We start from the raw sequence: 15,356 nt of genomic DNA, 5'->3' as shown, positions 1-15,356 counted from the left end.
ACTCCAGAGAAAGCATAGACTGTATAATAAAGTTAAATACACCATAACAAAAGTCAATTTTTTATAGTTTATTTGAGAATATTGCCAGTATATTTTACATATTCCCTTTACAATTTTGTTTAGTTCTATACATACCCTCAGACAATAATCGTGGTCAGACATTTTAGTTTTACACTGTACAATATATACACATTTGACCACATCTGTACATTCCCAGGATGCTTTGCATTCAGCTCTGTAGATAAATATAAAACGCTTCTATACAGATAATGCACCATATCATTCAACAAAAGCTCTAAGCTTTTTTGTAAAATATTATATATCACACTTTACAGAAACAGTGGTAGGATGAGTATTTACAATGATAATGAAGTTAGGGGTGGGGGTACAGAGTTGTTCAAAAGCAGTCAACATTATCTGTACACTCACATCTAATGCCCACTAATGCTCACTTAACCCCCCTTAAAAAACTGAAGTAACAAAGTCAGTACAACTCTCCCCTCTCCCCCAAGAGGAGGGGTCTTAAAATAAAGTCTCAAAAACAACAGATTAAATGCTCTCTCTCTCTCTCTCTCTCTCTCTCTTGATTGCTGTTTAACAATTAATATTTTAAAAATAACATGAAAATTCATGCTTCAGCACTTCAATAAAGATTCAATCAAGATTCTTGAAAAAATTCCAAATTCTTTCCAAAATAAATTTAATATAAGATACTCAGAATTATAAAGATATACACAAAAGCAACTTCACTTGATGACAGAAAAGCACCAAGAAGCTATGTGCAGTAGTCACTAACCAAAACGATACAAAAAATTCAGTCTTCAAGAATGATATGTAAGATTCCCACCCCTTTTTGTAATTTTTCAAAACTAAAGGAGTTGCATCCCTTGACCATAGGATCATATGACTTTACTGCATATCACATGACAGTCCTCCCCCCTTTGAATATTATACTTGCTTCATGGTTCAAATCATTCCAAACACTCAAATCATCCCAATCATTTTATATTATTCCATGAAAAATGAAATAAAATATCACTACTGTACTGATCAACAATTAATAAATTTAGATGAAATATATATATATTATTAAGAAAAACATTTTTGTACAACCATGCTGTATGTTTCAATTAATAGCATAACCCTGTCCAATCATGATCTAGTTTATACATTGTACATCACTAGAATTACTACATACAGTATACAGAAAAAAAAAACATTTGAAAGACCTTGATTAACAATTAACTTCTTGTTAATAACGTACTAAATGAAAGACATCACTTTATAAGTGCACCCTTTTTTATTCAAAGAGGCAACTAGTCTGTATTAATAACCCCAGTCCTTTCCTGTTACTCAAAACAAACAAATCTCGGCTATACACTGTATCACTGCTTTCATCACAATTAAGTCTACGAAACTCAACTTTGTTCTCATTGCATAAAATATAAAGAAAGGCATTTATGTCAAAATTTTAGAATGCTTTTATAGAAAAATTCAAAGAAATTCTTCTTCTTTAAATATTATTAACAATATAAAAACTTCAGTAAAATTTGAACATTTTTCTGGTAAAATATAACATTCTATAACAAGTAATAATTCAGAGTAAGTAAAGCACTGAAATATTGGGGATTGTTTCAAAGAACAAAAGCACTCAAATCTTCAGGTGCTATCCCTGACAAGACTCAGAACGAGAATAGCTATAGAGAGCTAATTTCTGGTCACACCGGCAATGCCAGGTATCTGATGGATGTACCTATACGACATGAAGAGTTATTTCTGACATCACTGATATCAGACAAGAACTGGATGTTCCTCGTAATCACACACTAGACATTCCTCAATATCAGACATACACAGGGGCGCTAGAGGAGTCTTTACTGTTAGGGGGGGTCTCATTTGGATCACAGACGGGGGGACAGGGGTCTTCCTTCATTGACGGATACGGATGTCCTCCATCATCGAAGAACCTTCGGAATGTAAACTCCAGGAAAGCGTGTTCAGGATGTTTGCCATTGATCGGGTGATCGGGCTTCTGCATTTCTTCTTCAGAATCATCATCAAATTTTCCGTCGATTGGGTCAAAGTACGACGTGTCCATGGCATGTTTTATCTTAGGTTTCCATGGAGGCTGTGACTTACGCAGTCCTTCGAAATTAATGTTTTTGAAGTAGGGGTGTTTTTTGATTTCGGTGGCTCCGTTTCGTCCGAGGCGTTTTTCGGCACTACAACACAGGTTAATGATGAGGTCCTGGGCAGCCTCTGACAGGTTAGCTTCTGGTGGAATCTTCAGGGTCTCGTCCCAGTGAATCACCTACAGATACAGAACAAGTGACAACGTCAGTAAAGGAATGACAAACACGATACACGACATAGTGACAATGTCAGTAAAGGATTGACAAACACTGATACACAACATAGTTACAACTTCGGGCAAATGTCAACGAGTGTACTGAATTACCAATAACATTGTCTCAACTGGCAAAAAAGTGGAGCTTAAGTCATCTCATCGTTGTCAACAACATTTTAAAGTTCCTGGTGTTATAATTTCTCAACCAATGAGAATCTATTCGCCATTTGACAGACGCTAATTTCATAGAACCAAGAGTGCCACGCGGTACTGAAAGTCCAAGCTTAACTGAGAATTGTCCTAATACTTAAAAAGTAAAATCTTGTTAAACGTGATCTTTTTCTGACTCCATACCACAGTAAAATGTTATAACTGTAATAGTTGCAAATTACCATAAAAGGTATCAAGTTTTTATTTATATTTTTGATAAGGTTGAACACCCTCAGCTCACTTTGAGTAGGAAAGTGAGATTGAATGGATTACTTTAAAACAGATTTTATAGTTTCCAGTACAGTACGTGAGAAGTGAGGAAAACTAACATCACTTTAATGAATCACTTGAGGAAGACTTAAAAAAAAATTTGTATCTGTATCTCAAAAACAGAATGTCCTTGAACTTTCACATCTCTAGATTCTGAAGCAACAAATGTTGTTGCTGGGTTCCTGGCATATTCAGTAACATCATATTCTTCTATCAAACACTGTATGAGTAATAGACATATGCATGTTGTGGTAAGGTGTGTGGGCATTGTATTCTGGTGTTCTTGCTTTTTGTAACAAACACAGCAGACTGACATAAAGATGTTATCTAGCCATGCTAGAGAAGAAAATGCATTCTATAACAAAATAAGGAAGATGTGTATCCCCACTAATCCCCTCTCCCTGTAGTCCTGTTAACATTATATAAACACTCTACCTCAGTAGGCCGACAGACTCAGGTTTTATTGACACAAGCATTGTATGTAATCAGCAGTATCAGATAAGGAATTCAAAGAATGTCCTATAAACACATACATACCGTACTTATCATGATAAATCACCCCCTTACAGCAATGTCACACATACATACCGTATCTATCCTAATAATAACTCAATAATAACCCCAGCGAACAACCTACCGGTATTAATTTTAGACAGAATATGACCAACAGGCCTTCCCCATTCAAAAATATCCCTCCTTAGCCTGAATCCCTTCAACTAATATGTTCTTACTACATTATACATGTGTATAAATTTAATTGCAATGATGAAGAAAAATAACAAAATTGTTCTTTCCAAAGTCCCATGTCAATAAAGTGCACTTTGAGCTCCTTATGTGAGGGCAAGAATGGGATTTCGTTATTTGAAATAATATGATTGATCATCAAAGGTAATTTGAAAGAAAACAAATTAAGACAATGTGGATTTAACACTTTGTGGTAATTGATCACATGACAAGAAGACAAATGGTAGAAGGTTTGTGACAGGGAAGCGTTAGGTACTGTATTAATGACAGAATTCTAAAGGCTCTTCACTCAAAAACAGGGGTCAAAGTTCACAAAAACCGGGACAATAATGAAATGGCTCAGACATATAATCTCATTCTCAAAACTCGAATTCTGATCTTGGGGGCCACCAAAAACTTTTTTTTAAATCAACGCCACTTGCCTATTTTTAATAAACTAAAATATTTTTCATACAAAATTTATAAAAGGGAACATATGACCTCTGCCCTTAATTTGAGGGTAAAATAAAAATCAGAGGTTAGAAAAATGATTGACTTCAACCCTTTCGCATGATGTAAACTCACAATGCCCCATATGGCCATATCATAGATCATCCTCATATAGATGTCTATGTTTTGATGTGAACTCACAAGGGTTATTGCCCCTGTAAAATCAAATTTAATTGAATTTAAGGAATTTTTCTGCTCTGAAAAATAATCTCACCTTCCATTGGGTTTCAGCAGGAGTATTTGCATAGAAGGGAGGTTGTCCAACTAACATCTCATAAAGTATGACTCCTACACTCCACCAATCACAGCATGAGGTGTAACCTGAAGTAGCCAATCAAAAATCAATATACAGCTCAAAAAAAGTTTTAAAATAAGGTGCTGTTTACAACTATAAAATTTGATCATACATTGGCATGACACTTTGTAACATGAAATACACATTTCAATACATCTTATGTTTGACTTTGATCTTACCAAGTATACCAAAAATATTACCAAATATTCAACATGTCAAATCAGTCTACTACTGTATTGGGCCTGTCAACAACTTCTGGTATCATTTTTCATGTTTTTGCTTTTTAACTCTGAATCAAGCCCCTTCCCGTCTTCCCACAACATTTACAGCAAGATACAAAGATGCTGCTAGGTGAATCAAAGGAGACATCCTTTTTAAATTTTTTTTTAAACACAAATATTTACAAAACAGTTCTATTCAAAGGAATAAATCAAATGATTCCACGAAAAATATTCCATCAATTAGATCCTCCAAGACCATAGATATATAAAATACATTATTACTATCTAGAAATATCAGCAATATTTGGGCGAGGGTAAGAAACTTGATAGAGGGCATGGCTTGTCAAAGTATTGTTTATATTTCGAGTCATTTATCATAGTTTTACATCTGACCTTCAAAACAAGCTATTTTCAACAAATTTAAGCATTTTTTGCAGTTGAAACTATGACAATGCAATTTTGATGACATCGCAATGTTTCTAAAGATATTGGAATACTCTTGACAAGGCTATATTAGGACATTGACAAATATGATTTTGGCTTATTGGGTTATCTTTATTTGGTCAATACAAGCGGTGGTTGTAGGATATAACTACTAACAGCTCTATAAAAGACAGGTTCATAAAAACAATCAGAGAACCTCCCTCAAATAACCTACCAGCTAAAATATCTAGACAAAATTCAATCTAATTATCGAACAGAGTCATTGTACAATACATACCTCAAGCACACCCCAAGAAAATTATCTCAATATATAACAATTCATGATTTCTCAGTGCATACTCATTTTTTTCCCTAAAGCTGATATTACACAGACTATCTCAGAGTGATGGATACTGAATCAGAAGACCAACTTGAGATATCACACTGATGCTTACCTTCTCGGAGTAGCACTTCCGGTGCGATGTAATTGGGCGTCCCGACCAGTGAGTGAGCGAGGCACCTGTGTCGTTCCCGCTGGCGACGTCGCTCCAGTGGTTTGAGTATTTCATTACAGCGGCATTCTATTTCCATTGCACAACTAACATCCATGGAGTCCTGGCGAGGATGAAGTCCATCTACAAAATTACAATGAGCACAAAATTACAATCAGCGCAAAATTACAATCAGAGCAAAATTACTATCAGAACAAAATTACAAATTACAAAATATCTAAACCCATCTACATAAAAGTCATAGCTAAATCCAGACTATAAATTTGAAATGAAACATTGTATCAGAGGAATCTCCGAAAACGGCTGAAAAACCACAACCTTGTACAGTGAAACAATGTTAAAAGTCATAGTCAGGCAAATTTAAAGTATGAATAAGTCACAAATGTAAATATAAGTAATAAGGTATCATTTTAAAACATCTATCAGGGTATAAATACGGGTTGGTATGAGATTAAATTCATCATAACGTCCACAGAGGACAGATGATACAAACAAACTTTTGTTAAAAAAATTGGAAATGACAACTTGAAAGATGTTTAAATGAGTAAAATGAATAAGTTTTACCACGTAGTTTTTAATGTTTTATTCAAATTTTCACAAAAACGGGATTTGAAGTGAAAATTATTTATAGATAATTAAGGATGGTTTCAGACAGGCAGAATTTTGAATATCATAGAAGGTTTACATTTTCTTTATATTCTAGAATTTATTATTTGAATCATTTGCAATGAAATTAGGCCCAAAAATATATACCAATCCATGCATCCATTTTTTCGTTTGTATCATCTGTCCTTAAAATGATACATTATTTCTTAAATAAATGTATAATGTACCCTTGTAATACAATATTATTTACCCCTATAATACAATATTACATACCCTCGTAATACAATATTACATATCCCTGTAATACAATATTACATACCCTGTAATACAGGGATATGTAAGGTTACCCTTGTACAGCAAAACTCGGTTATAACAAACTCGCTGGGACCTATGAAATTACTTCGTTATATCCATAATTTGTTATAACCCTATGAGAAATTCATTAAATTTATATAGCTGGGGATCCAAGATGACTTCGCTATATCCATAAATTTGCAATATAAGTGTTTGTACTAAACAAGTTTTACTGTAATACAATATTACACACCCCTGTAATACAATATTTAGTACCCTTGTACATCTGTACTTGTTGTAATACATTACAAACTTCTGTAATAAAATGTAACATCATGTACCCTATTGTAATATATTACATACTTCAGTAATAAAGCATTACATACCCATAATATAACATACCCTTGTAATATAAGATTATGCACCCTAATGTAATATATTACATATTTTCCGCAATAAAAAATAACATAACCTTGCAATATAATATCATGTACCCTAAATGTAATATATATATCAGGGTTCTCCACATTTGAAAATTTAACCATGGAGGAAGCTGCCCAAAGGCGAAATGTGACCCAAAACACTAATGCATCTTAGACTTCCTAATCTTCATTAATCAATGATTGGTTTTACAATTTTTAAACTTACCCACTGCAACACAAAACAATGAAATAAATAACTTTGCAAAGTTAAAAAAAAAAATAATTAATTTGAAAAGGATTTATCGTGTATCTTACTTCACAAATGTACCAAGATTTGACCAAAACTGTTGTAACTTTCTGAAGGAATTTAAAGAAAAAATATTGATACAGGTAGCCAGTAACCATGGCATAAAATTAATAATTAGAAGAATTGTAACCTGTTGTATGAAATGTTTTGTTTCAATATGACTAACACTGATGAATGGGTAGTTGTTGTTTTTTTTAAGTTAGCACTCAAAAGAACATTTGGACCAGAGTTTTGTTTACTTCTCCACGTGCCCAGAGCTAAAAATAGCGCCACGCGACGTTTCATAACAACGGGAAGTAACTCTAAAACTAAGACTAAGACGGCGATTAAGACATAGGCCCTATGCACATTTTTATCAAAAAGATAATAAAGTTAAAGCTTAAAAAACAGAGCATGGGAAATTGATTAAATACAGAGGAATATGAAATTTTTTTAGTGTATTTTTTTCTGGCACAGGAACTTAAATCGCAAGCATGACGATTATTGTGCTCGTAATACCGTACAGGTATTGTATTCTTTTATAAACCCGTTATACAGTATATCTAATCATGTAGTGAACATGTTGAAGTTCCCCAAAATTATTTACATGTGTACAGGATAATTAATTCTCAATAATTGATCATCTGATTGACTCTACATTGATTGTCCCGCTTCACAGCATAGTCGCTGATAAACCGTTGTTAACTTAATAACAACGTGTTTGTTTAGCGCAGTCCGCTTTTCTTCGAGGCATGCGAGGTGCACGACAGTCAGAGTATAAACACAATTAACTACTCAAGTCATTAAAAAAGTAGGTGTCAGGACTGAAATGCAATAAAATTTAACCATGGAGGCTGCCGATTTTAACCATGGCGCAGCTCGTTTAACCATGGCGCACATAAATTTAACCATGGCGGGCCGCCATGGTAAAACCCCTTGTGGAGAACCCTGTATATGACACACTTCCATAATAAAACATACATAGTTACCCTTGTAATATATTACATCATTTACCCTTAAGGGCTGTATTACAGTCTATGCGAAAGTCACCGGACCGTCGGTTTTTACCGGTAAAATTAAGGTCGGGTCGGTAAAAAATTTCAGTATACAGCACCAAATGTCCGATAGAAAATAAGGCCAAATAAATCTAAATTAACAGGTACACGTGGTCAAATTCCCCACAAATATCCTTTATTTGACCAATTTAGCAGTAAAACCTGATTAATTTTTATGTACATTACAACCCTGTCATGATCGTTTTTATTCTAATTCGAATTTCCTCTGTCAGGGATTAGAGATCTTTAGATAGCTCATACGTAGATTTGGTTGGGAAAATATTTAGATAGCTCATACGTAGATTCGGTTGGGAAATTATTTTCAAATGATCATAGAACTTGAGTAACCATAATGAATTGTTTCAGGAAAATTAAATATGCATTGAAAGTGCATATTAGATTTAAGAAAATCTTTGATACAGTGTATCTTGTATAAGTCAAATATGAAGAAAAAAATGCATGCAATTGTATAAATAGATACCTTTTACAAAGGAAAATTATAAATATTTAACTTGTCTATTTCACTCTGAATCTACTTAAGGTTAAATTTCATAGTGAGAATTAACCCCATCCCACACACCCTCTCAATCTCAGTATCATTATGATGTATGGATTTAGAGGGGGAAAAAAGTCGGTCTGGTAAAAAATTGTTTGGTCTGGTAAAAATTTTATTTTTACCTGACATTTTGTCCTGTAAAAATTTTAAACTTTCGCGTAGACTGGTATTACATACTTTCATAATAAAACATTACATATATATACCCTTGTTTAACAACATTATGTACCCTACTAAATATTATTGTTGTAAAACATCCCATTCTCTTGTAAAACAACCTTTATGTCCTCAGATCAAAAACTGAATACATGTTCAAAAAATCAATGAAACAATTACATCAAACTTCTTATCTCAATTCAATGAAACCATAAAAAACAAGAGATGTTTGTAAAACACATATGCTCCATTTCTTCAAATAATTGAAATATTTCTAAGTCTAATGGGCATAACTCAGTCCAAAATGGCTCAATTGTATCCAAAACAAGACTTGAACTAGATATTCTTATGATAAATCTGTATACCAGATTTCATTTCAGTGTGTGTAACCATTGCAAAGAAAATGAACCATCGGATACTTGGATAGACGGATAGACTGACAGACCAACCAACCCACAGAAAGACACATGCAAGCAAAGCAATATGCCCTCCCTTCTTCGATGGAGACATAAAAATATCCAAGGATTTAAGATTTATCAAGAATAAAATATTTATAGGAATAAATGATGGGAACTTCTAAATCACTTCAACATATCAATGGTATCAATAAGCTATCAATGTGTGGGATACCTGAAAGTTCAACTTGATTTCGATTTTTATTTTTAAAATGTTTAAAAATTCAACTACATGTACAAGTTGAAAGTCAATGAACTTAAAAGCTATGTAAAAAATTCAAGTGTTAGTAAAAAGGTCATTAACACATTAAACTTAAAATAACATTAAATTTTATCAAGTGTCATTCACAAGGGAGGCAACATGAGATTCCAACTGTCTCCAAAATAACAGATGATGTTTTACTGTATATTTAAGATTTAAATATGTTTCCTCCACTGAAGAGACTGTTTAAGGCTCCCATTCCTCCATAATGCCCAACTATATTTTATTCACAAAGACATGTTATGCATTTTGCGGTTTACTTTTTTCCTAAATCTATTGGGTTCTTCATGTTCATCATTTGCCCACTTTTTATTTAATATTTACCCTAGTGTCTTACAGTTGCCAAAGTTCTACTATCTTAACCTCTATCTAAATAAATACCAAGAAAGAATTTCATGTCAACAGACAAAAATTAAGTACTTTAAAATCATGACACGGCCCCCCTGTGGTGCCATCTGAAAGAATGTTTGTTTACTTTTTCAGGTAGTTAGTAAAATCCTTTGTTATCATTAACAAATCATTAAGTTTGATATTGGCAGATATAGCCAATGTCAGAGAGGGTATACCTGGTATATATTACAGTCTAAAGAATCAACTGCTACAGATTGCTAACAAATGTCTGAACTCTCAAAACAAAGATTAATGCTCTGTCATGAAAAATAATTTAGTAAAAGGGTGGGTGTGTTTATTTACCATGTTTACAGAAGAAAATCTCAGTGTTTGACCAACATTCTCCTTCAGTGATTCAAAAACAACTCCACAAATAAGTTCCCATTGTGATACAAGAAGGAATGCTGTACTTTGTTGATACACTTCACTTGGTATTTAATCCTTAATAACTGCTGTATGATAAAAATTATTGATCTAACCACATTCCAAAAACCTGGCGAATTCTTCATCCGTGGCCTATCAAAGCCTGGCAGAGCAGAGCTGATTTATTTCGTCTGTCTCTCTGTTAAATCGTCCATTAGCATGATTAGAAAAAAATTTAATGGGCATATAGATGCTTTCTTTATCATCCCTATCTCAGCAGTATCTATAGGGGGAATATACACCGTCGAATTCCTCTCACTCTAGATTAAAAAATACTCAATTTAATACCAGTTTTGAGACTCAGCGACAATTCTTTCCTTGATCAATCAATAGACATGATAGATCTGCAAAACCAACTTTTTAAGAAGAGAGAGTGCATACTTATAGATATTAATTTATCCCTTTTTAGAAATTTACGATTACAATTGTTGTGATAATGGGAGATAATCATGATAATGCACTGGAGTTAGTGGACTTGTTTGACACTGACTGTAGTAGACTTGTGACTTCTGGAAACAACAATGCCAGGAATTTGTAACAGAACCTCGAGCATTGATAGATGGCTATAAGGACTGACTGGTAAAATAATGAGACCAGAACAGTCCTAATGATAAGAAATTAAGATTGTCAATGACTTCACTAGAATGATACAGAGCTCTTCAATTGTCATACAGAAATATAATTTGGGGGCATAAGATCGACCTTCTTTTGGTGTAATGAAGCATTATGGGTAAAAACCCTGCACGTAACCTTAATGACATGCACTAAATGTTGTCTCTCAGCTAATTGTTGTCAGGTTTCTCTAGATATGTATTGCAACACACGATAAATTAACAGAATTTGTTACATCAGAATAATGGCTTGTAAATACTAGCATTACTCTGTTACGTGTGCATAAACATTATGAATATTTTAAATAAACAAAACCAGTGTATTAGCATGATTAGTGTTTGCCCTAATTAAAGGATAAACTGATTGATAATCTGTCATCTCTTATCAGACAGTAGTAAATGTGCTTTTCCAGTCTTTTCCGGTCACTCCAGACATTAGCTAATGTTACTATTCTCAGTGGTCATGTTGGGAGCTAAACTGTCATATAATCCACTTTGTATCCACAATTATTTATCCATTTTCATGATTACATAGGCTATACCCTCCCTTTTGTGTAAATTACTTCCGTTTATATCCACAATCCTAGTACCACTCATGGTAGCTCAGTCTGTAGAGCGCTCGTGAAAGTTGTGGGACCTTAAGATGACCTTAAACACCTAGCCCCATGTCACGGCAGGCGTTGGCACAATAAAGATGATCCCTCACTGCTCCAATGGCCTTGAGTGCCGAGTAAAGATCAAAATGTGAAGCCCTTCATTAGTACGTGTGACGTCTCTCTATGATTGAAAAATTCTTGAATGGGATGTAAAACAACATACAATCAATCAATCCACAATCCTTGTCATATATATTTCACCATCTACTTATACTTTCAGTTGAATATGTCCACTTTTTAACAGTTTTTTTCCTCCTTTAAAACATCACAATGTCTTATCCATCTTTTGTAATCACTTGATAAGTATCTACTTTTGATCCATAACAAAGTAAGTGTCTTCTCCACTGAATATCCACATCACAGAATTGCACTGTCTTAAATCCATTCTGTTATATCCACATTTACTTTCTATGATTTAACATCCAGTCAATTCACATGATCCAAGAGAATTTACAAAAATGTCCACATATCCAATATTCCAGACATATATTAATTTGGGTCAATTCAAGGTCAAGTAATATAACTTGTATGCTATATCATCATGATCACGTTAATGCCTTCTTCTAGTGAATTATCACTCATAATATTTTTCATATCCCATAATCTGTATAATTTGTATTCCAGGAGCATTGTGATGTCATATAAGCATATGCCTTTGTACATGATCAAAATCATATTAGACATGTTAGAATTCCAAGTAAATCTAATGAAAATATAAAACTAATTTTACTTGGAGACCAGAAGGTCTGCGTGGGGATTGTTGCTCTACTGTTTTGAATACTAATGTAACACAAGACATAAGTATTTTGTTAATTTCTAAAATCTTCTAGTTTCCAGGTTATACGAGTTTTCATTGAAAAGAAAATTAATCTATGGTTAAATATTTACATTTGCAAATGTTTTCCTTTATATAATACTACTGAAAGCAATGCGTATCTATAACTGTATAAATACAGGTACGGGGTCAAGAGGTCATAGATGTGCATATGGATAAACGTTCGACATAAAATCTCTGTGACGTCATAAAGGGTCGACGTGCGTTCAGTGGATTACATACATGCCGTTGGGTTTGAAAAATGATGCATTTCACATGTTAAAAGTCACAATCAGGCAAATATAAAGTATGAATAAGTCACAAATATAAGTAATAAGGTATCATTTTAAAACATCTATCAGGCTATAAATACAGGCTTTATCGAATTTAAACTCGTAACCATGATGATATATTGCACTTTTAAAATAATTCAAAACTTTGTTGACAACATAAATAAGGTAATTTTCCCCATAAGTACAACAAAGATACACATGTACATGTACAGCGCTTTAAGCAAAGGTATACTAGTATATATTTTATCCTTAAGTCAAAAAATTCTTGTGTCCTGTGGTTTGGTCTTAATTGTTAATTCCTGAAATTCTTCTGTCAAATTCCAGAGATTGTCATATTTAACAATTATAAGGAATGTTTTATTGTGGAAACAGTAATGTATTTATATAAGATTTACAATTTAAACATTATCATACATACACATGATGCAAGTAAATGAACTCATCATTCTTCTAGGTAAATAAATTAATGCCTAATTTAGACTTCCTGTAAATAACAATAATTTTTCTCCTAAACAACTCTGACACCAATCAGTAAATTAAACTTCATTTTTCTTCCCAAAATTGTCGCCCGCTTGGCTGGCGCAGTGATTAGAGCGTCTGCTCTCAAGTCGCGAAGTAAGGAGTTAATCCTTACGTCGCGGGTTTGAATCCCACTGTGGGATGTGAAGACTGGTCCTTCGGATGAGACCGTATAAATCAAAGCCCCGTGTCGCAGTAGATACTGGCACAAATAAGATCCCTCCCTGCTCAAAGGCCCTAAGAGCCAAGCATAGGACAAAATTTGTAGCTCTACACCGGCAAGTGATGGTGTCTCCATATCAATGAAAAATTCTTGAGAGGGGTGTTAAACAACACACAATCAATCTATCAATCAAAATTAAATCTCCAAGTCTTGAAGTCCATACCTTGATCAGCATTATATCACCCCCTTCCAATTCTGAATTTCAGTTATAACACTAAAATCTTATTTTGATCCAAATCTTTTTGCACTTGGACACTTGACATTAACATGATTATTTAAATTTTCATTAAGGCCTAAAAGATCATTTATTTAGAATTTCTTTATCAAATTCCTGTGTCTTTTTTAAATTCCTATTATTCTGCATGATGACAATAAAAAAAATCTCCACGATTATCTCAAAGGCTTTTATCACAACAAACAAAACAACCCAACACACAAAGACAACTATCTTCTGGGGGGAAATTAAACCTCCAATTTTATACATTCTTACCCTATTACATTCCACTAAATAAGGAGAAATATTTAGCATTGCCTGATACCATCTTGATGTGAAATATCATTTCAGAAAAATAATTAAACAGACAAAGACTTATTGTTAAAGCCATACCTAATTTACATTACAGAATGTAATTTTTAAAATCCGGATGTCAAAAGGTTAGTTCCTGACAATGTCAAAGGAATATGATATTCCAAAAAGGACTGCACTCAGTTTTAGATATTCTTCTGAGTTCAGCAGTAGATCAGTGGACTTGGTCGATAAATATGTTACTCATTAAACCACATGATATTGCTGCAATTGTGTCACTAGTCCAGGACCCTGGATCATCCAAACGTCTAAGATTTCTATTTTTTCATAATACGAACATTCAACATGTTCAACATGATGCTCGAAAGTTAACAATTGGAAACTTATAGGAGACATTTTTAATGAAAATTTTTAATTGATGTTTTGTAATTGTTTTCTACTTATGACAAATTTGACAGCATACAGATTCTGACTTCACCATGTTCACATGCTTAAAATTTAAAACTACTTCTTGATCCTAAGTTCTTAATCCCAAGGTCAGAACAAGTCATTGCAATCTGAGTCACAACTTCATTTAAAACTATTACACTAAAATCACAATTCTGGATGTCCATAGATACTTTACATGTTCTGCACATAAATTGGCGCATTCAGAATTTAGCACAATCACTGGGTACCAGCTCTATCCAGTTGTTGTGGAATTAGCTCTACACAATTCAGCTCCATTTTTCCATGCGAAAGCCACTAAAATCAGGAAGCCTGCTATTTTAAGTACACATACAGTATATGTATATACTGTATATGTTCTTTTCAATTGAGAACCATGCATGTATACATGGCATAGGGTTCAAAACAGGTTCCACAAAGTGTCATGTCAGGACATGAAAATTTTCTTTTGATTCATATGATTAGTGATCATAAAATCTAATTTTATCATCATAAATGCTCTTTTAAACCAAGCAAGCAGCATGCACATAAAAAATGAAACCTTTTAAAACCAAATGTCTTTCTTAGATCACAAATTATTTCAGAGAAAAGTAAGAGTAATCAACATGATTCAGGAACCACATAAACTGTAAAGACATTTAGTCATTAGGACATCTGAATGTTGTGAAAATCCGTAAATAAGAACTACTGTTTATCAAAAATTTTCATAAGTAAAATTTTCGTGGGCTGAGGAAAAAATTTGAAATCAAAAGAGTTTGATTTAGTGGATAAAGAAGTACATAGTTCTCATACCTAGAAAATAATGAAAGTTACATCCCCCCCCCCAACAAAAATAAGCGTTTTCACAATAT

At 33.4% G+C, this 15,356-nt stretch overlaps 1 protein-coding gene across 3 annotated transcripts in view; it reads right to left on the bottom strand.

The window, feature by feature from the left end:
* Nucleotides 1-53: 53 nt before the first annotated feature.
* Nucleotides 54-15,356, bottom strand: part of LOC134269365 (serine/threonine-protein kinase LATS1-like) — a 38,241-nt gene continuing 22,938 nt past the window's right edge. For all 3 annotated transcript variants that reach the window (XM_062751562.1, XM_062751563.1, XM_062751564.1), the window contains 3 exons: nt 5,455-5,634; nt 4,275-4,381; nt 54-2,311 (listed from right to left, as the gene is read on the bottom strand). In XM_062751562.1, the coding sequence (XP_062607546.1) occupies nt 1,844-2,311; nt 4,275-4,381; nt 5,455-5,634 (755 nt within the window). In that variant the 3' untranslated portion in view covers nt 54-1,843. The remainder of the gene's footprint in view (nt 2,312-4,274; nt 4,382-5,454; nt 5,635-15,356) is intronic.

The sequence above is a fragment of the Saccostrea cucullata genome, unplaced genomic scaffold (genome assembly GCF_032062105.1).
Source record: "Saccostrea cucullata isolate Sc308-1 unplaced genomic scaffold, CSIRO_AGI_Scuc_v1 ctg939, whole genome shotgun sequence".
Lineage (NCBI taxonomy): Eukaryota > Metazoa > Mollusca > Bivalvia > Ostreida > Ostreidae > Saccostrea > Saccostrea cuccullata.
The sequence above is the reverse complement of the archived record's forward strand: the minus strand, read 5'-3'. Positions and strand labels throughout refer to the sequence as shown.